The sequence below is a fragment of the Athene noctua genome, chromosome 4, assembly GCF_965140245.1.
Source record: "Athene noctua chromosome 4, bAthNoc1.hap1.1, whole genome shotgun sequence".
Classification (NCBI taxonomy): domain Eukaryota; kingdom Metazoa; phylum Chordata; class Aves; order Strigiformes; family Strigidae; genus Athene; species Athene noctua.
In genome coordinates, this window is record NC_134040.1 from 83,837,542 (window position 1) to 83,854,986 (window position 17,445).

At 39.3% G+C, this 17,445-nt stretch overlaps 1 protein-coding gene across 4 annotated transcripts in view; it reads left to right on the top strand.

The window, feature by feature from the left end:
• Positions 1–17,445, top strand: part of ARHGAP10 (Rho GTPase activating protein 10) — a 152,205-nt gene that overhangs the window by 71,448 nt on the left and 63,312 nt on the right. For 3 of the 4 annotated variants that reach the window (XM_074905910.1, XM_074905911.1, XM_074905913.1), the window contains 5 exons: positions 1,327–1,421; positions 5,310–5,391; positions 6,523–6,565; positions 7,869–7,934; positions 15,562–15,636. In XM_074905910.1, the coding sequence (XP_074762011.1) occupies positions 1,327–1,421; positions 5,310–5,391; positions 6,523–6,565; positions 7,869–7,934; positions 15,562–15,636 (361 nt within the window). The remainder of the gene's footprint in view (positions 1–1,326; positions 1,422–5,309; positions 5,392–6,522; positions 6,566–7,868; positions 7,935–15,561; positions 15,637–17,445) is intronic. The other variant, XM_074905912.1, reaches the window with a different exon arrangement.

Consider the following 17,445-nt stretch of genomic DNA (forward strand, 5'->3'; position numbering starts at 1 on the left):
TTACATGCTCCAGTCAGATTTTTCTTTCAGAGATGTAAGTACTAGAAGAGGGCCTAGAAAAGAGGGTTTTAATAGGAATATAAATTGTACTGACAACTGAATGTAATTTCAGATATCTTTGATAGCATCTGAAATATTCAAGACCCAAGACTCTGTTGATCTTTAAATGGCTTTAATTCCTATTGAAATAGTTGGGAATTGAGGGCGCTCAGCACTTTCAGAAATGATGTGTTAAATGAATGCATTAATATGGATGAAATGCATTTTGTTGCAAGGAAGAAGGATATCTGAAGCCGGAAAATAAAAACTTGAGTTGATATTTGTGTAAATGCAGCACCCTGCCCTAACTTAAAATTTGGTTAGAAAAATCACATTGTTGGGATTTCATCAGGGTATTATATCCCATTAGTCTGAGCACAGGGGAGATGGCTTTCATAATTTTGAGGACTGTGTATATTTACAGATATACTGAATTTGGAAGAATCTTTCAAAAGCTCTGGAAAACCTGCCATACTGGAAATTAGTGGCATTTGGTGTCCTTAATCATTTCAGTACTTCCATGAATTTTTTATCATGATTTACTCTAATTGTAATAAGCCATTTTGGTTAATATAGTATGTGTGTAAGCATTTGGCATTCTAAAACACTTATGAAACCATTTTTGTTGTGTTAAAACATCTCCCATTTTCAAACCCACAATGCAATTACTCCTTCAGGGACAACCTCCTGAGTCTGGAGATGCTGAATAAGACAAGAAATAATTAAAACATACAGTTAACCCTGATTAAATCCAGTACAATGCATGCAGCATTCACAGATGAGATTATTTCATTGCTGAATACTTCGGAGTAAAATATGATTGTAGTGTAGGTTGGTCTTGAAGAAAGGACTGGTTCTGTAAGACAGATTACAGATAGTAAAGTACACTTAGTTTGTTTTAGTGACTGTAGCAATAGCATTTACTATGGAAATTGCTGTGTCTGACGTAAAATAGAAGTCTTTTACGCTCATTGTATGCTTATATTGTAACATGCAAAATCTTTATGGCAGAACATTTTTGGTAGCTTAAATTACTGTGGTACCGTGTCATGCTGTAAAGTACCAGCCAAAAGAGATTCAATATTTTTGCATTTACATCCCATGGCATTTATGTGCTATTGCACCGAGACCCGAAGGGCAACCGTGAGCAAATTCTTTTGGAAGTGTCAGTTTTCAGTATAGATTTTGACATTATTTTAATGTAAATTTACCTCACTTGGTTTGTATAGCTGCCTTACTGAAGCTTTCTATTACTGGGTCAAGCACGTAAAAACTTTCTTTTCACAGGGTGATGAGGAACTCTTCATCCTTACATATTGTACCAAAAGAAATATAGATACTACAGACAGGCGATTCTGTTTCGATTTAGAAGCTTCAGACAGGTAAGCTCATGAAACACACTAGAAAGGACTCTTTCTAAGTAGTAGTTAACGTTACTGTAATATCACTGTTGTGTTTTCTTCTTATTTTTTCAATGCTTGTTCAGACTGCCAATGGGAAATAGTCACCAGAGGAGCAGGCAAGCACTACTGCGGCTCACTGGATTTTTTTTACCTCAGTTGTGTGTAGCAGCAGCAGCAGGGAGGATCTGAACTGAAATGTAGACATTGTCTGAGCTGACATAAAAGCAGAAGAAAAAGTTAGAGAAACTATTATGAATTGCTGTTATCCTAGTGAAGAAACGTGGCTTAAACTGAAGTACATGCATACATGTACTGAAAGACTGTGATCACAGTAACAATTCATACAGTCGTGACCGTATTGTATCCCAAGCTTGCTTTCCAAAATGACATGTTGTTGAGGGTTGATGCTGGATTCTTAGATTGCAAATGCCATCACTGGGATTTTGAGGCTTTTTGTAGCTGGTGTAATCATCTAGTGTATCTTGAACATTGTTGCCACGGCAGTGTTTTTTGAAACGCCACCATTTTGTTGCTTTATTTCAAAAGAGAAGAATTGCTTATTTATTTCACCAGAAGGATCTTAAAACATGATAAATACTGCTTTTCATCAGCACTGTAGTATTCGTTCATTTATGAAGGTGAAAGAATCCAACTTAATAGGGTACTGCAAATAAATACAGCTGTGGTAATACCATGTTGTTTTGGTGCAGATTGTTTCTGTGCAGAACAGGATCATACAGAGCATTAAATACTAGATATAAATTAGTGGACTGTTTCTGAGTTTTTGCATCCGCCCCTTCTGAGCTGTTCTTAACCAATACATTTGCTTGCTCCTTCCTTATACCAATTAATTGCATTCTGATTTATCACGTAGTAGGTCTTCAAGTTTTATAGGTGGTTGTTTGTTTTATGATGAAATTCATAGAGCCCTTCATTTTAAATTTAGTGTGGCCAATGCCGTCAGGCCCCTCTGTCCTACAGTTGCTAGTGGTCTGCAGATGTGTCTGTGATGAGGATGATGCACACATGCACAGCCTTAGGCCAGAGGCTATGCCTAGCTTGCACAGCCAGTCAGACTGGCCTGCCTGATGCCTCTTTCTATAACAAGCGATGGGTAAAGGAATGCAAAATTACCACGGCATCCAAAAACTTCCAGCTCACGTGGCAGATGCCGAGATACTAATTTACAGCTCAGGTGGCATTTCTCGCAGGCCTACAGCATGATTTGAACTTGCATTTTTGATTTGAGGAGGATGTGGCTTAACTGTTCTAACACCGTGTCTCAGCAGTAGGAAAGGGAGCAAAGATTTAAACTTCTGACATCAGCTCCTTCTGGGTCAGTGTATTGGTCCGTATGAAAACAGATTTCAAACTGAGTCTGATAAAGTTGCTAAAAAAGTACTGTGAGAAATGTCAGTCTATCCCCCTCTGTGTGTCATCTCTGCTCTGTAGGGTATCTGGAGTTTGAACAGAGATGGATGGAGAACAATGTTTCCTTGATCCTGCAAAACATTTTTTCATTCTCTTCTCTGGTAAAAGCGGGGAAAAACCTAATCCGTCTTTCTGTCCAGATATAATAGACACAACTGGTCCACTGTGACCTTGATATCAGACACTTTTCTTTTAATAATATATGTGTGTAGTACTGAGATGTTCCCATGGAGATTAGTTCTGTGCTGCAGGCCATTAGCTTGTTTCCTTGGTATCAGTTCAGGGCACACTTATCCCTTGGCTTGTCCAAGTTAAAAAATAACATACAGATTGATGGTTGGCCATGGGGTTTTCTTTGTTCCCATGCTGTGGAAGGAGGCAAGACTGTAAAATTTTAGGAAGGACTTTTTCAGTATCAAACATTCAGCCTTGTGTGTGTGACTTGAGCATGGTTTGGAGCTAGGTGAATATGTATGGATTTTTCTTTTAAAAAGAGAGCTGAGATGATTCTTTTTTCTTTAAATTCTGATACTTAAACTGTTAGCTCTGGGGGTGCTAGGATCATGGCTAAATCTCTGAAAACTGATGTTTATCTGTTTGTAGTACTCCATCATGTTTAGTTGGAGGTTATTAGTGGTAAACATAGAGAAATTTAAGTCTTAAGGAGACAGCAGAGGTTCTTTGGGGTAGGAAAGAGACTTTCTATTGATGAAGAGCATTATCCTTCTGAAAATACTACTTAGATTTTAATTTTACCGATACAGGACAAGGAGGAGGAAAGACTTTGTCTCTTTTGACTTTAATTTGAAGAGAAATAAATAATGTTACATGCAGCGTATACTGAGTTTGATGTATTGCCTCTAGGTGATACTCTTTGATACCTTGACAGTTATAATTTCAGTGAAAAGGAGGGAAGTTTGCCCTGCATGAAAGTAACTCATTTGATTTTGGCTTTAACTAGTGCAAGAAGGTAGACAAGAAAAAAGAAATGTGTGTGGATTTTTAGTTAATTTGGCTGATTACTTAAGATATTTTTTTTCTACCGAGTGATTGTTTGCATGTTTATGATGGTTGCAGCTCTACTACGACCAGTTCACGTTGAAAAAAAACTGGTGCGGCTCGAGAAGCTGCTTTTCTTACTGTTATTACTAATACCAGTATTAGCTTGTTTTAGTCATAAAGGTTATTAGCTGCAGAAATTAAGGCAAGGCTTCCCTCACCCACTCAGAGAGCTCAATGTCTATCACTGAGAAGAGATTCCATTTTTATGGCTTAATAGTCTACTCCCTTTAGCTAATCAGAAGAGAATGACTTGCTTGATGGCTGCCCTTCTCCAGAGTTATAGTTGGGTCTCTTGAGTTTAGATTGGTTTGCTAGAGGGTGTCTGCATGCCTTGTCCTCACATGTCTGAAAAGAGATTTGAGCAGGAGATATTTGTACCTATAGAATTTTACACTGCAATTAAATTGTGTGGTTTGATAAAATTTATGGCAAGGTGAAAACGAACTGGAAATGTCTCCAAGTTGTAAAAATATGAACATGCTGTGTAGACTGTTACAGTTTTAAGTAAAAGTGGGATTCGTGCTTGTTTTCTCTGTGCTGCTCTTTTTAGATAATGTTTTCCCTACAGCTATTTTGCTACTTGAAGATAGATTTAATACAAAAGAGAGAGGGAGAGAGATTGTTATGAATTTGTTCTCTATTTCTATCCATCTCTATATAATGAGATTTACAAATTTGCCAAAAGTATTGGCAGGGTGAATATAATGATTCTTTTTAATTGGCAGAAAAATAATTACCCAAATAACCTCTTCTGCTTTTACCTTTCCTTGCTTTGTACACTGTGCTGAACCACACAATTACTCTTTCTAGTTTCCTATTATATAAACATGAAAGTAGATTTATGTTAATCTCTGTTCACTAATCTCTGTCGCACAGTTCTTGCTTTTTTAGGAAAGTTATCACAGTGGAGTTTTGTAATGAGATACTGTGTTAAGACTCGATTATTTTTTATATTTACTGGAAAACTGTAATCATTGTCACTGCTTTAAAGCTGAAGACTATACATTGAATAAGTTGACAAATGCCATTTTTTATGTAACAACACAACGATGCAAGAGCAAGTTTATTTAGAGTTCGGAAAACTCAGTGACTCCCAGCAAGCATTGGAATCAACAGGCTATCAACAATGAGCTTTTTCAAATGAATAGTTTGCAGGTTACATTGACTTTCCTTTTTGCTCCCTATCCTTCCTATTTCCTACTGTCATTATCAGTTCTATACCTTTTATTTTAAAGGTGAGCAGTGTTCAGTAATTAAGCAAAAAACCCAACCCTGACTTTTAGGCCAATGAGCTTGTAGTTGGAAGTAGAATTTGACAAGACTTTTTTGATTGCTGGTAAATGCAGTTACTCTGTGTGGTTGGTATGTTTGCAGGCCTGGAGTTCCTGTAACCATGCAGGCGTTTTCTGAGGAGGACAGGAAGCTGTGGATGGAAGCCTTGGATGGAAAAGAAGCTGTAAGCGTCATTTATTTCTATTAATTTTTAGTGTAATGGAGAAATTCTCTCACCCTCTGCTTCCTGATCCCATTTATACTTTAATAAACTGGGATTATGTAGTTTGCAAAATGATAGATTCAATGAAGAAAGAATAAAAATGAAATAAAACTCAGGAGAGATGAGTAACTCGGTAAAGCTCAGCATAGATAACTGCTAATGCTGATAGGAGATATTTTTCATTGTAATGACAGCATTGATTTGTATAAATGGTTTCTCATCACAGTGATGATATTGGTATTCTACAAAATGTCTAGTTCTAAGCATGTCTACTTAGCCTTATGCTGACATACTGCATTCCAGTGGCAAGACTTGCATGAGTTAGTTATAAGGTATTATTATTACTTTTTTTTTTTTTTAAATTAGATAAAAAAAATCCTTGTCAATGGGAATGAAGTTGTACTTGAATTTGCTAAATTTCTGGTTCATATCAGAAAATGGGCCTGAACTGCAGAATTAAAACACACTGCAGGTTATTCTTACTATCACAAATATTATATTGGTCTTGTGGACCACAAATAATGGGGTTTTCTAGTCAACGACACAATCTTGTGTCTGTCTCCAGTGGTTGGCTACTAGGGATTTTAACAGTGGGTTTTATTAACATCACTGTTGTAAAAATCTTGTTTCATCTGCAGAGGTGTTTATTACCATCACGTGTTGTCTGAGCTGGACTCCCCAGTAAACTTACAACCTCTGGGAATGCCAAGCTGGGACATGACTCCCAGGATTCATAAAAGCAGTTCACAACGATCTGAGTGAACTTGAATTGTGGGAAATTAACCTGCAGAGAAACAAAGGAACGTGGAGCACAGTTAATTTCAGTGGCTGTAACCAACATTGTTCTGCTCTCCAAGGAACTGTATTTGTTGAGAACTTTAAAAAATTTTCACTCCTTAAAAAGTGCAATTATGTATTTTCTGAGAGGCACAGACCTCTGGTCCTACTGTTAGAGCTGTTGTAGTTAGATGTTATATGTTCTAGCTGTAAATGACTGTATTTGTGCCTACTGGGCATTAAGATTGGGGGTGTCATTTCTGGTTTCATAAAATTCTTTAAAATAATTTCTGTCTTTTTACTTTTTTTTGTTAGCTGTTCATCAATTTGAATAGAGCAAATGCAAAACGAGAGGGAAGTAAGTACATGAATTACTATTAAAGCTGATTTTTGTTAATGTTTTGCAACTGAGAAAGGCAAAGGTAAATAGTTTTCTGTGGATCCAGTGTAATTCAAGATTTTATTTTTAATCTTGAGTTCTGAATATACTTTGCGGATTTTGTAACTACTGGGTTTTCACGGTAACCCAGTTTAGTACATACGTAAGAATTGTAGGACTGGACATAAGCTAGAGAAACAGTCTGGTTTATCCCCCCCCCCCCCCCCCAATTTACCTTATGCTTGAAATTTGACTCAAAAAAGGGTTAATTTGTATGTAAATTCATCATAGTTTCTTAATTCAGATTGTGTGTACACATCTGTTAGAATGCATAAGTATGGTTTTAAAAGCAATCAGAGCTGAACATAAAGGTCAGCAAAAAACCTGAATGCGTGTATTTAAAAGTTAAACCATAATGCAGAAGTAGAAGAGAAGGCTTTCTTTAAATGATGTTAGCTTTCTTCTGTTAGCAAAGTATATGAGTGAAAACAGTTATCCTTCTTGCATTAGCAGGCAATTTATGCTTGCTTTTTTTTAAAAAAATTTTTTATTAAGTGGTTGGTTAAAGCTGGATCCTGGTGTTACTAATAGAAGTTTTGCCACAGATTTTTATTTTCGTGGTGCAAGACCAGGTCCCCAGGAGCAAGGAGGCCAGATGTTTGGGAGAAAGGCAGTTTTGCAATATAAGCTTTTAAATGAAGTTTTGATGTGAAGAAAATAATCAGACAGGAACAACAAAGGAACACTGGATCTCAGCTGTTGTCCTGTTAATACATCTGCTTTTATGTAGTCAGATCATTAACGGCTGTAAAATGATATACATGTGTCCCGTATCTTTAGTGTGGGAATTTCTTTGGCTTAGGGTAGGACTCAGTAAAAGCCCTGCTGTTGATGATTATGTTTTTTCATCATAAGCACTTCCTTGTCCCATTTGGTTGACTCGCTCAGATGTTGTCGATGTTGCAGTAAGTACTGTTAAATTCCACTTTGCGTCTGCCAACATATGTACCTAATCAGAGATCCCATTCTTCAAAGGCTGCTGCTGTGAACAGATTCAGTGAAGCCACTACCACCAGAATAAGCCTTGACTTGCTCTAGGCAGGGTTGGGAAGGAGAAAACGGGAATTTCTCTAGAAAAAGTGATGAAGTATTCCTGTTCCAGAACATTTACAGTCTTGCCTGAAAAGTACTAACTATGTCGTTAAGTCCAGCCTTATTTTTCTGTGAAAAAAATAATTGTAATGGTGCTTTAAAACTTTTCAAACTTTTTTTCCCCTTGTAGGTGCACAGTTGGATAAGATAGGGTTCACTGTCATCAAAAAGTGCATCAGTGCTGTTGAAACACGAGGTAAGGATCAACCTGACCTGTTTGTGGAGGGGGTGAAGCAGCTGGTCTGCTCGTTGAAGAAGGCCCGTGTGTTCTAGTCTCCTGCAGATCTCTGGGAAAAACTTAACATGGTGGATATTACACTGATTACACTGACCAGGGCAGGAGCTTCCTTCTGTCCAGTCTCTTTTGTATGGCTTTCCCTCAACAAATGCGTTTCAAGAAGTGCTCAGAAGGGAGTAATAGCACCTCTCTTAACAGACAAAACCCATGTTTGTGGGTAACAGCTGAGAAGAAAACCCTGCATCTTGTAGAAAATTCTGTACTTTTGCTTTGGTGTTGGAACAGGCTAATTAATTTTTGCATTCCATTTGTGGACTTTGAACGGAGGTTTTCTGTTTAGTCGCTTAAGACAGAAGAACAGGAGCTGAGCAGACAAGTGAATAACAAAATGTATTGAAGTGGAGTTAGTCTCACACCAGAGACAAGGATGCTGTCAGGCTTACTGTTGCATGTACTCACTGTCATACCCCAAAATTGGAGACAGCAGAGAAAAGTCAGTATGGAGACAGTATTCAGGAGGTGGTTGGGATGATGGTTGTGGAGAGGCTCTCTGACACAGACCCTGTGTAACTCGAGCATTGGATAATACTAACTTTCGATATTCCTGCTCTCTGAGGAGACAGCAAACTGTGTGTGGACATGCTGAAATGGGAGGTGACCAGCCACTCTGAGGCTCACTGCATTGCATATGGTACTCTGTGGAGAACCTGCTTGTTTGGTTGTGGTTTTTTTTAAACAAGAGGTGATGAGATGAAAATAGGTAATTGGTTACGGTGTAATTCTTAGTTTGCTAAAAGAAATGTTGAAATTTCTTTGTAAATTTTGTTTTTCTCCGAAACTGTTGACCTTCCTTCCTGCTTTCAGAGGGAAGATTTATGATTTTTCAGAATTTGTATCTTTTTTTCTAGAGATTTAGCATTGTGCAGGGCAGAATATTAATGTCTTTCTTTGTATGACAGTCTAGCTTAAATAAGATAGCTGCACAAAAGGATGGGTTGGTCACACTTCTATCAATACAGGTCCTTAAAAGCATTGGCTTCCATTGTCACGGTTTGAGCCCAGGGGAAAACTGAGCACGACACAGCCCCTCACTCATGCCTTCCCCCTCAGGGATGGGAAGGAGAAAATACAACAAAATGCTCAGGAGTCGAGATAAGGACAGGGAGGGATGACTCACCCATTATGGTCAGGGGCGAAAGACAGACTCTAGGGGAAGAAAAAGAGCATCAGTTTAATTCGGATGCTAACATCACCACCACTTAACAGAGGCAGTAGGGCAGTGAGCAGCATGACCACAGCTTAAAAGCACCTTCCGCCACCTCTCCCTTCCCGGGCTCAGCTCTGCCCCTGATTTCTCTAATTCCTCTCCCCCAGCAGCGCAGGGGATGGGGGGTCTGGTCAGTCTCACTGCTGCTTCCCCCTCAGGAGGAGGACTCCTCGCGTTCCTCCCCTGCTCTAGTGTGATTCCCCTCTCACAGGACACAGTCCTCCACAAACTTTCTCTGATTTGAGTCCTTCCCACGGGCTGCAGCTCTTCCCAGGCTGCTCAGGTGTGGGTCACCCCGGCGTGTTCCAGTCCTCCCAGTGCTGAACTACAACAGGGGGGGCTTCTGCCCTCAGAGTCCTGGTGTTCTCCGGGCTCAGCCCCCTGCTCCGGCGTGGGGTCCTCCACGGGCTGCAGGTGGCATCTGCTCCCCCGGTGGCCTCCATGGGTGCAGGGGGTGGCCCTGGCCTCTCCCCATGGGCTGCAGGGGGGTGTCTCTGCTCCAACATACCTCCCCCTCCTCCTCTGTACTTCCACTGACCTCCGTGTTCACAGAGGTGTCTGCCCCACAACTCCTCCTCACCACTCCCACTCCTCCTCCCAGATTCCCCTTCTTAAATTCGTTATGGCAGAGGCACAGCCACCACGGCTAATTTGGCCGAGCCTTGGCCAGAGGTGGGTCCGACTTGGAGCCAGAGGAGCTTCGAGAAGCTTCTCACAGGAGCCACCACTGTAGCTCCCTTCCCTGCTACCAGAACCCCACCGCACACACACAAACCCAGCACATCCATGTATGCACTTACTATACAATATTATTAGTAAGACTGAGCAGCCTTTGTGATACTGAGAATTTAGCCTTGAAACAGCAGGAAGTATCTGAAATTGTTTTTCTCTTGGACTTTCTTGTATCAGTCCTGTCTGATGCATTAAAGATGTTATTCCAGATTATACCATATCCTATCTGGTGTTATTTTTGTTCGTTCTGTTCTTTTGAATATTTTCCTAATAAGGTTTGCTTGTCTCATCACTTCAAAAATTTCAGTTACTGGCATTTACATTCTGAGTATTTCAGCTGGGAAGCACGGCAGATAAAGCTGGCATCCTACAGATAAGTTGCCTTCACTGCAAATCCCTACTTTGATATCGAATGGATCTTCTCTTTGCACCGGATGAGGCATTTTTTATGAAAAGGGTAGCATGGGGTAGCATGAGGTCGTGTAACGAATGGCTGGTTTTGGTCTACAGAAGACTGACTGATTACCTTACAATAACCTTATCAGTCATGCTTACTCTAAGCAGTGTGGAGTACATTATATTTTGGTTTATTATCCATAGGTGTGTTAAAGGGTTTTCTTCAAGTAGTCTTTTTTTTTTTTTTTTCTTTCTTTGACACCCTACAAGGAAAGTGAAACAAGAATATAACAGTGGAAAAAGTGTTCACACTTTTTCTTGAAGTGGATATTTGAAAAAATGGGTTAGATTAAAAAAAAAAGTGGATATTTGAAAAAATGGGTTAGAATAAAGTGTTCTTTCTCATGGCTGTGGCTTAAAGTGACTGGTGGTTCAAGTCTACTCTGTCCTCTATGCCTTGGTTTAGGGGCATGTAAGAAGGTGCAAAATATATGTGTAACCACAACTAATACTGTTGTTCAAGATGGATGATAAATTTGCACAGATTAGAAGCACATGGCCTTGTAGTGGGATCTGCCCTGAAGCATACTTGGAAGAGAAGGAGAGTTGCCAGAATTAGCTACAGTATTTCCTCTCTTTGGAGACTTTGCAGCTTTGCTATCCCTTGTACACAGCCTTTGTTAGACCTGCACTCAGTAGAGTGCTTTGTGGTAATTACTACCAATGAAAATGACTTTCATCTATTAATTTTGTTTCGGGGAGTACTTAAGGAAAAAAAAAAATCAGTATTTGTTATTTATTTTCCCAGGGTTTCAGGAATTGGGTTTAGGTGAGGTACTACCTTCCAGGAACTCAACAGTCCACCTAGCTCTGTTTCAATGAACTGAATTCATCCACTGCATTTCAGGCAGTTGTTGATGATTTTCTGTTTATCAGTACGGAACTTAACATCAACTGCATTTAAAAAAAAAAAAAAAAAGAAAAGAAAAGAAAAAAAAAGCGCCTAACAAACAAAATCCCGACTTCATCCATGAGACTAACGGAAGCATTCCTAAAGGCTCAGTTTCTGTTTTCTGCCCAACCTGCAGGACCACCTGCTGCTACCTGCCAAGCTAAACAAATGGAGGGCCAGGAGAACATTCAGTTGTTTGCCTCAGAGGGTTTTGACCAAATAGTTGTATGATGAAGAAAAACCATCTTTCAGGCTGCAGATTTTATACCTATTCTTGTTCTTAAAACAATTTTTACTTGATTATTTTACTTTAATGATAACACATCAAGGCAAGTTATGTTCGGCAGAAGAAAACAGGACAGATGCCTCTTCAGAGACTGTGCTTGTGTGCCATGTTTTTATCTCTTTTAATCATAATGGGTGTGAGGTTGGCGTGGGTGGAAAGAGAGGACAGTCTAGTGTGGGTGGAAACTGAGAATAGTCTTGTCATAGCAGAAAAAGTCTGGTATTCAGAGAGAGAAGAGCATAACAGAGATATTGAACATAAACTTGTCAATGGCTGGATAATTTTTTCTCAGTTACGTTCCCTTTTATAAAGCCAGGGAGGAAATTATCTGCTCTGAATGAATAGAAGAATCAAAGGCAGTGTCTTGGTTAAAATGCATGTAAGCTTCTGATTCAGCGTTGCTTTGTAAGACATTGGCTGTGCTTTACCTGGTAGGAGACGCTGAGGCATTGAGACATGCAGCCTGTCTCTCACGTACTGAGCATGATGCTGCTTGGATGTGCACCCATGTTTTGTCTCTGAGAGAACATTTTGGGATTCTGTTTGGAGTATTTTATTTATAATTCTTGTACTCAGAATAATACAGCGGGGTAAAAGTTTATAGAAACGTCAAAGAGCTGTTCGCTCTGCTAGTAAAGACTCTGAGGGTGTTTTTCTGTGCAAGTACTTGGTTGTACCTTCTGTGAGGATGTGGTAGGTAAGTGTTTGCCAGAGAAGTGTTTGTCTAGATTTTAGAACTGCCGGAGCTGCTAATCTGAGCTGCAGAGAGAGATGGCAGCATTGAGCTGTCTGGCCAGCCTGTCTGCTCATGAGAAAGAAAGAAGATGGTGAGGAGGAAGTAGAAAACCTTTTCACGTAACAAAAAGAAATCTGGCATTACCTTGAATTTAGAATGTCACTTGCATGGTTGTTTCTGTACTATGGAGTTTGATATAAAAAGTTGTGCTTGCAACTGTATTACTAGTCTGTGTCAGCCATATGTACAATGCCAACCACAAAGTAAACTTCCCTACATGCCTTGCTTACAACAGTATAAATTACTATTTTACTTACAATACCTTATTTTTCTAAGCATGTTTCACAAATTGTGTACCTGTGCCAAATTCCAGTATCAGACAGCCAAACGTCTTGACATAATGGAAGTATGAAGGAAATTGTGCTGCGGGGCTTTACTGCTCAAGTTGCCAATAGTGACTGGTTGAGCCGGCAGACACAGTGTCTGAACCCTTCAACATTTTAGTCAGTGGTAAGCTATTCCTTGCAATGAGTCATCTTGTCAATTGTGTTCAGTAAATGCCAAGCACTATCAGTCTTGGATGTGCTGAAGATCTGAAATGTGCAGATTAAATCAGGAATAGTACCGTTTCAAACCAGGCTTGTATATTTTAAATAAAACATCACATAAAGGTACGTTTAAAGGTATCATTTAAAACTGCATTGAAATATTAATTCCTCTTTGCACTTCTTGATGTCTGCTAGCAATTAGCTGTGCTTTTTTCAGGTTGATGAATTTGAAACTGATCAATTATCTGATAATTACTATCACAGACTCATGATTATTTCTGGAGGCTTGTCTTAGTTTCAATACTGCCGTAATTTTAGAGACTTTTGCATATTGTGTCTGTTTTAATATTGAGCAGTAGTTTCTGTGGTCTGACCTTACCCCTAAATGTATGTCTGGGGTCAGCACAGTTTGGTTCCCCTTAGTTTTAATGCTCTAGAAGCACAGGAAGTCACGAAACAACTTCTGAGATAAGCAAAAGCTGAGATGTATTTGACTGTGACAGTATTTCTTCAGCTTTTTGGCTTCTTGCATACGATGCAGAAGGCTTGTTCTGTGGTACTAAAAGTAGTGGAGGACATTGTATAAAAAAAGTGTGATGCATTTTGGCAGAGCATTAAAAAGCTTGGTGTTACTTTTGTACCAGAATTTTCCTGGACACCTCTGAGAAATTTGAAGTAAAAAAAATACTTGCTGCTCTCAGGACAGATTCCTAGCGCATCCTTGTTTGGAGTGAATCAAGGACTATGCTTGCTTTTAAAATTTTTTTTAGTGTTGGCAGTCTTTAAGTAGTGTATAGCGTGCTATTGCACTGTTGTTCAGGGGATCACTGGAAAACTTGGTTGGGTTGATCACTTCATATTTTGAGAATAGTAGTATTGTGGGCACACAGGGGGTTTTTTTGCGGTTTGTTCTTTTGAGCACAGCTAAACTGCGAGCATACTCTAGAGTCGTGGTTTTTTACCACAGATGAAATGCTGGAGATCTGGCTTATTCTGTTTAATTTGAGCTAGCTCTGAACATGACATCTAGCTTAAGACTCAGCATCATGACAGTGGTGCCTGTATCCTGGGGAAAGAAAAGGGCCGATTTTGCTCGGGTGGAGCAACTGAGAGAAGTAGCAGCTGGTGACATAGCCCGTCGGCTCCCCACTGGGACAGGGGATGGAGCAGTGTTAGCAGGGAGGAGGCATTCAGCAGGCTCTCAAAGGGCTGGGATGGCCGAGGAGGCTGCAGACTGTGCGAGGAAGAGGAGGGGGTGAGAGAAGAAGGAGAAGATGTAGCAAGGCCAAGCAGAAAGAGGAAGCAGAAAATGCAAAGTTCTTTTCACTGTATTGAGAATTATTGCTGCATATTATGGTTGTGTCTGACAGTAATTCATTAAAAGGCTAATGATTTTTACATACTTCATCTAATATTTATTTGGGAAGAAACTTTTTCTCATATGACTGGTTTTAATTTTCCTTTTCTGGGTTGGAACGGTTTGGTATTGAAACTGGGAACTCTCCACAAGTCTTCTTTTGTTGAAGGATATTTTGAATAAGAATACCACATCATCTGTTATTTGAAAAGATTTCCTTGGAGTAGAAACACAGGTATTTTGTGGTATTTCTACTCTTCCAGGCCAATGTGAATATAGAGTGTGGTGGTGTTTGTAGATGGCTGCTTTTTATGTGGCCTCTCAAACATCTGTGTCAGCTTCAGAACTGTAACAGTTTACCTCTCACTATAGGAGCTCTGAAACAATGCAGCAGACAAACACATCCTTTATTTTGCCCTTTCTTTCCTGCCCCTTCTCTTCCTCCCATTCTCCTTCAATTTATATTCATAGTGTTACTTCCCTGGGGATAAAAGTGGGTGTGGTAAAGGAAGACACAAACAGGGGGAGAAAAGGGATAGAGAAGTGAATGTGTGTGTGAGAGGATGGAAGGGCACGGAGGAATGATAGGCAAGTAGTCCAGCGTCCACATGAAATGAGAGTAGGGGACTGAAATTATTATGCCGGTTCTGGCTACTCTATTTGTCCCAAGGAAAACCAGAAGGACCGATTTCAGTAACCTGTGGTGGTGCCTCTGGACGTAACTAGTATGTGGACCACAGTGGGTTGGAAGGAGGCCCTGCATCTTAAATGAAAAGCGTTTACAAACTCGAAAAAGCATTGGTTTTGAGGACTGGGAATAGGCTCAAGTTTTTCTTTATTTTATCCAAACTCTTTTTGTGAGCCACATATTTGGAAAAAAGCAAAATTACATTTATTAAAGAAATCTTAATTTAGCATTTGTTGGTTCAGTTCTTGCGTTATTAGAATGTGGATGCTGATGTATCCAAAATGTCATTTAAAAAATCCGAAAACAGCCAGCAATTTTTTTTATTTTTTTCTTCTTTTTTCCCCCAAGTAAAGATTTGTCCCTGTTTGCTTCTACTCCCAGTTTCTGAAGTGGAATTGAGGTACATGAAAACTTTATCAAAACATAACATGAATTTATCTTAAAAACACAGAAGAAGAAAAGGATCCTTGCAATACTTTATTTATAATGTTGTTCTCACAACTTTGTTAAGACTATGTAGTCTTGTCTGTCTTTGAGGAGAATGTGTTGCCTGGGGAAAAGTTTTAATGCTTAATTTGACTGTGGTTGATTTTTCTGCCTTTTTTTTTTCTTCTGCATAATAGGTATAAATGACCAAGGATTGTACAGAGTTGTGGGGGTGAGTTCAAAGGTCCAGAGACTTCTGAGTTTGTTGATGGGTATGCCTCTATTTTACAATCATTTTTTTCAATATTTTGTTTCATGTTGTTTTACTGTTAATATTTTAGTTTTAAAAGCATCTGCCTGGAGTTGTTCTTTATACAGGTCAAATCTAGTTTGCTTTAGTCCACGCAAATAATCCCCCCATCGTTGTGAGTTCCCCTGGTTTAGCAAGATTAGTTGGTAGGAATAAATGAAGAGAACTGCTATGGGACATGTAGGAGCAACTCATGGGCTCTGTGCAAGGTTCATGTAGGTGGGATTAAAGCAGACTAAATTGAAGGGTCTGATCAGAAGATTCAAAATACCAAATTCAAGACAGCTTGAAGCTTATTGCTTCATTGTTTGAAGTTTCCACCTTTCTTTTCCCTTGTCTAAGATGTACAGGTGTACACACCCATGTGCCTCTTGTAGTTAATCACTGCAGAATAAGACATTTAGTTTATGCCTACTGGCAAAGAGCTCTTTGCTTTAAGAGGAGAAATATGATATACGTATTAATAATAACTTTGTGCCAAGGCGGGAGACAGATGGAGAAAAGATTTGTTTTTATAAACTTAGTAGTATAGCTCTTATATGTGGGTAATGTCTTAGACTCTCTTATACCTAGTTAGCCATGTATAGCTCTTAAGATTTTTTTGATTCATAAATTTATTCTCAGAAACTTTTTTCCCCTTTTCTTTCTGGAAATTTTGATGCATCTTTAATCCCAGTGACTGTAATTCTCTTGCCACTCTGCTGTCCCTAGGGGGGGGGAAAAAAAAAAAGAAGAGGTATTGGCACCTGGATGAAGTCCCTTGTCTGCCTGATATCTCTTACCAAAGGAGTAGCCATGACTGCAAGATGTGCCGTGTTTCCAAATTTCTTGTCCTGAGCACTGACAGTACATGCAGTCAGACAAGACCACTGGGATTAGTTCATTTTTATAGAGCTTCCAAACCTGTCACTTGACAGCAAAGGTCTGATTCTCAGGGATTCATTGGTATGCAAAGAAGCTTGTTTGCAGTTTGCACCAGGCTCTTCTCCAGAACCATGCATGCTCCATCTGTGCTGATAACACAGTGTTCTTTGGCACTGCAAACTGGAGGAAGCCAGAAAGTGAATTCATTTCATTACCCCAGACATTATGTGAATGACAAAGCGCTTTTATATTATATGCTGCTGTCAGTTCGGTGCCACCTGTAAGACTTTTTCTTTTCCTTCCTTTATTTTTTTCAAACAGGCTGTCTCTTCAGAAATGATAAGACATCAGGCTTGAGGACCTGCATGTCATATCAATCTGTCATAATGACCTTGCTAAATATTAATTTATGATGTCTTACTTTAATCAATATTAACAGCACCCTGAAGTTCTCCATTAGTGAACATAAACCTGACTGTATCTTTAAAGTATTGTAGCAAAAGACTCTTTTTGGAAATACGAACTGGGATTAATAAAAATGACTGATCTATAACAGATCCTCATGGCTGTTTATCTGTGTTGGAGTTAGCCTCAACGATCAATAACCATCTTCAGCCCTTGACCATAGGAAGGATGACGTGTTATCACTCAGTCTCAGTTAAATGCATTTGATATCATAAGACGTTTTTCAGTTTTGTACTTACTGGCTTAGCTTGGGCGTGCAGGTCTGGCAGGCAAATTTTCCTCTGTGCCATTAGTGGTATCCAAATTAAATAGACTCAGGTTGCCAGTGGTTCAGTAGCAGCTGGAAGAGTTTACTGGGGATTCCAGCATCTGCTTTAAGTTATTTTTTAAAATTAGAAACATTTTTTGTCATTCCCAAGATTCATATATTTATTTGAAGCAG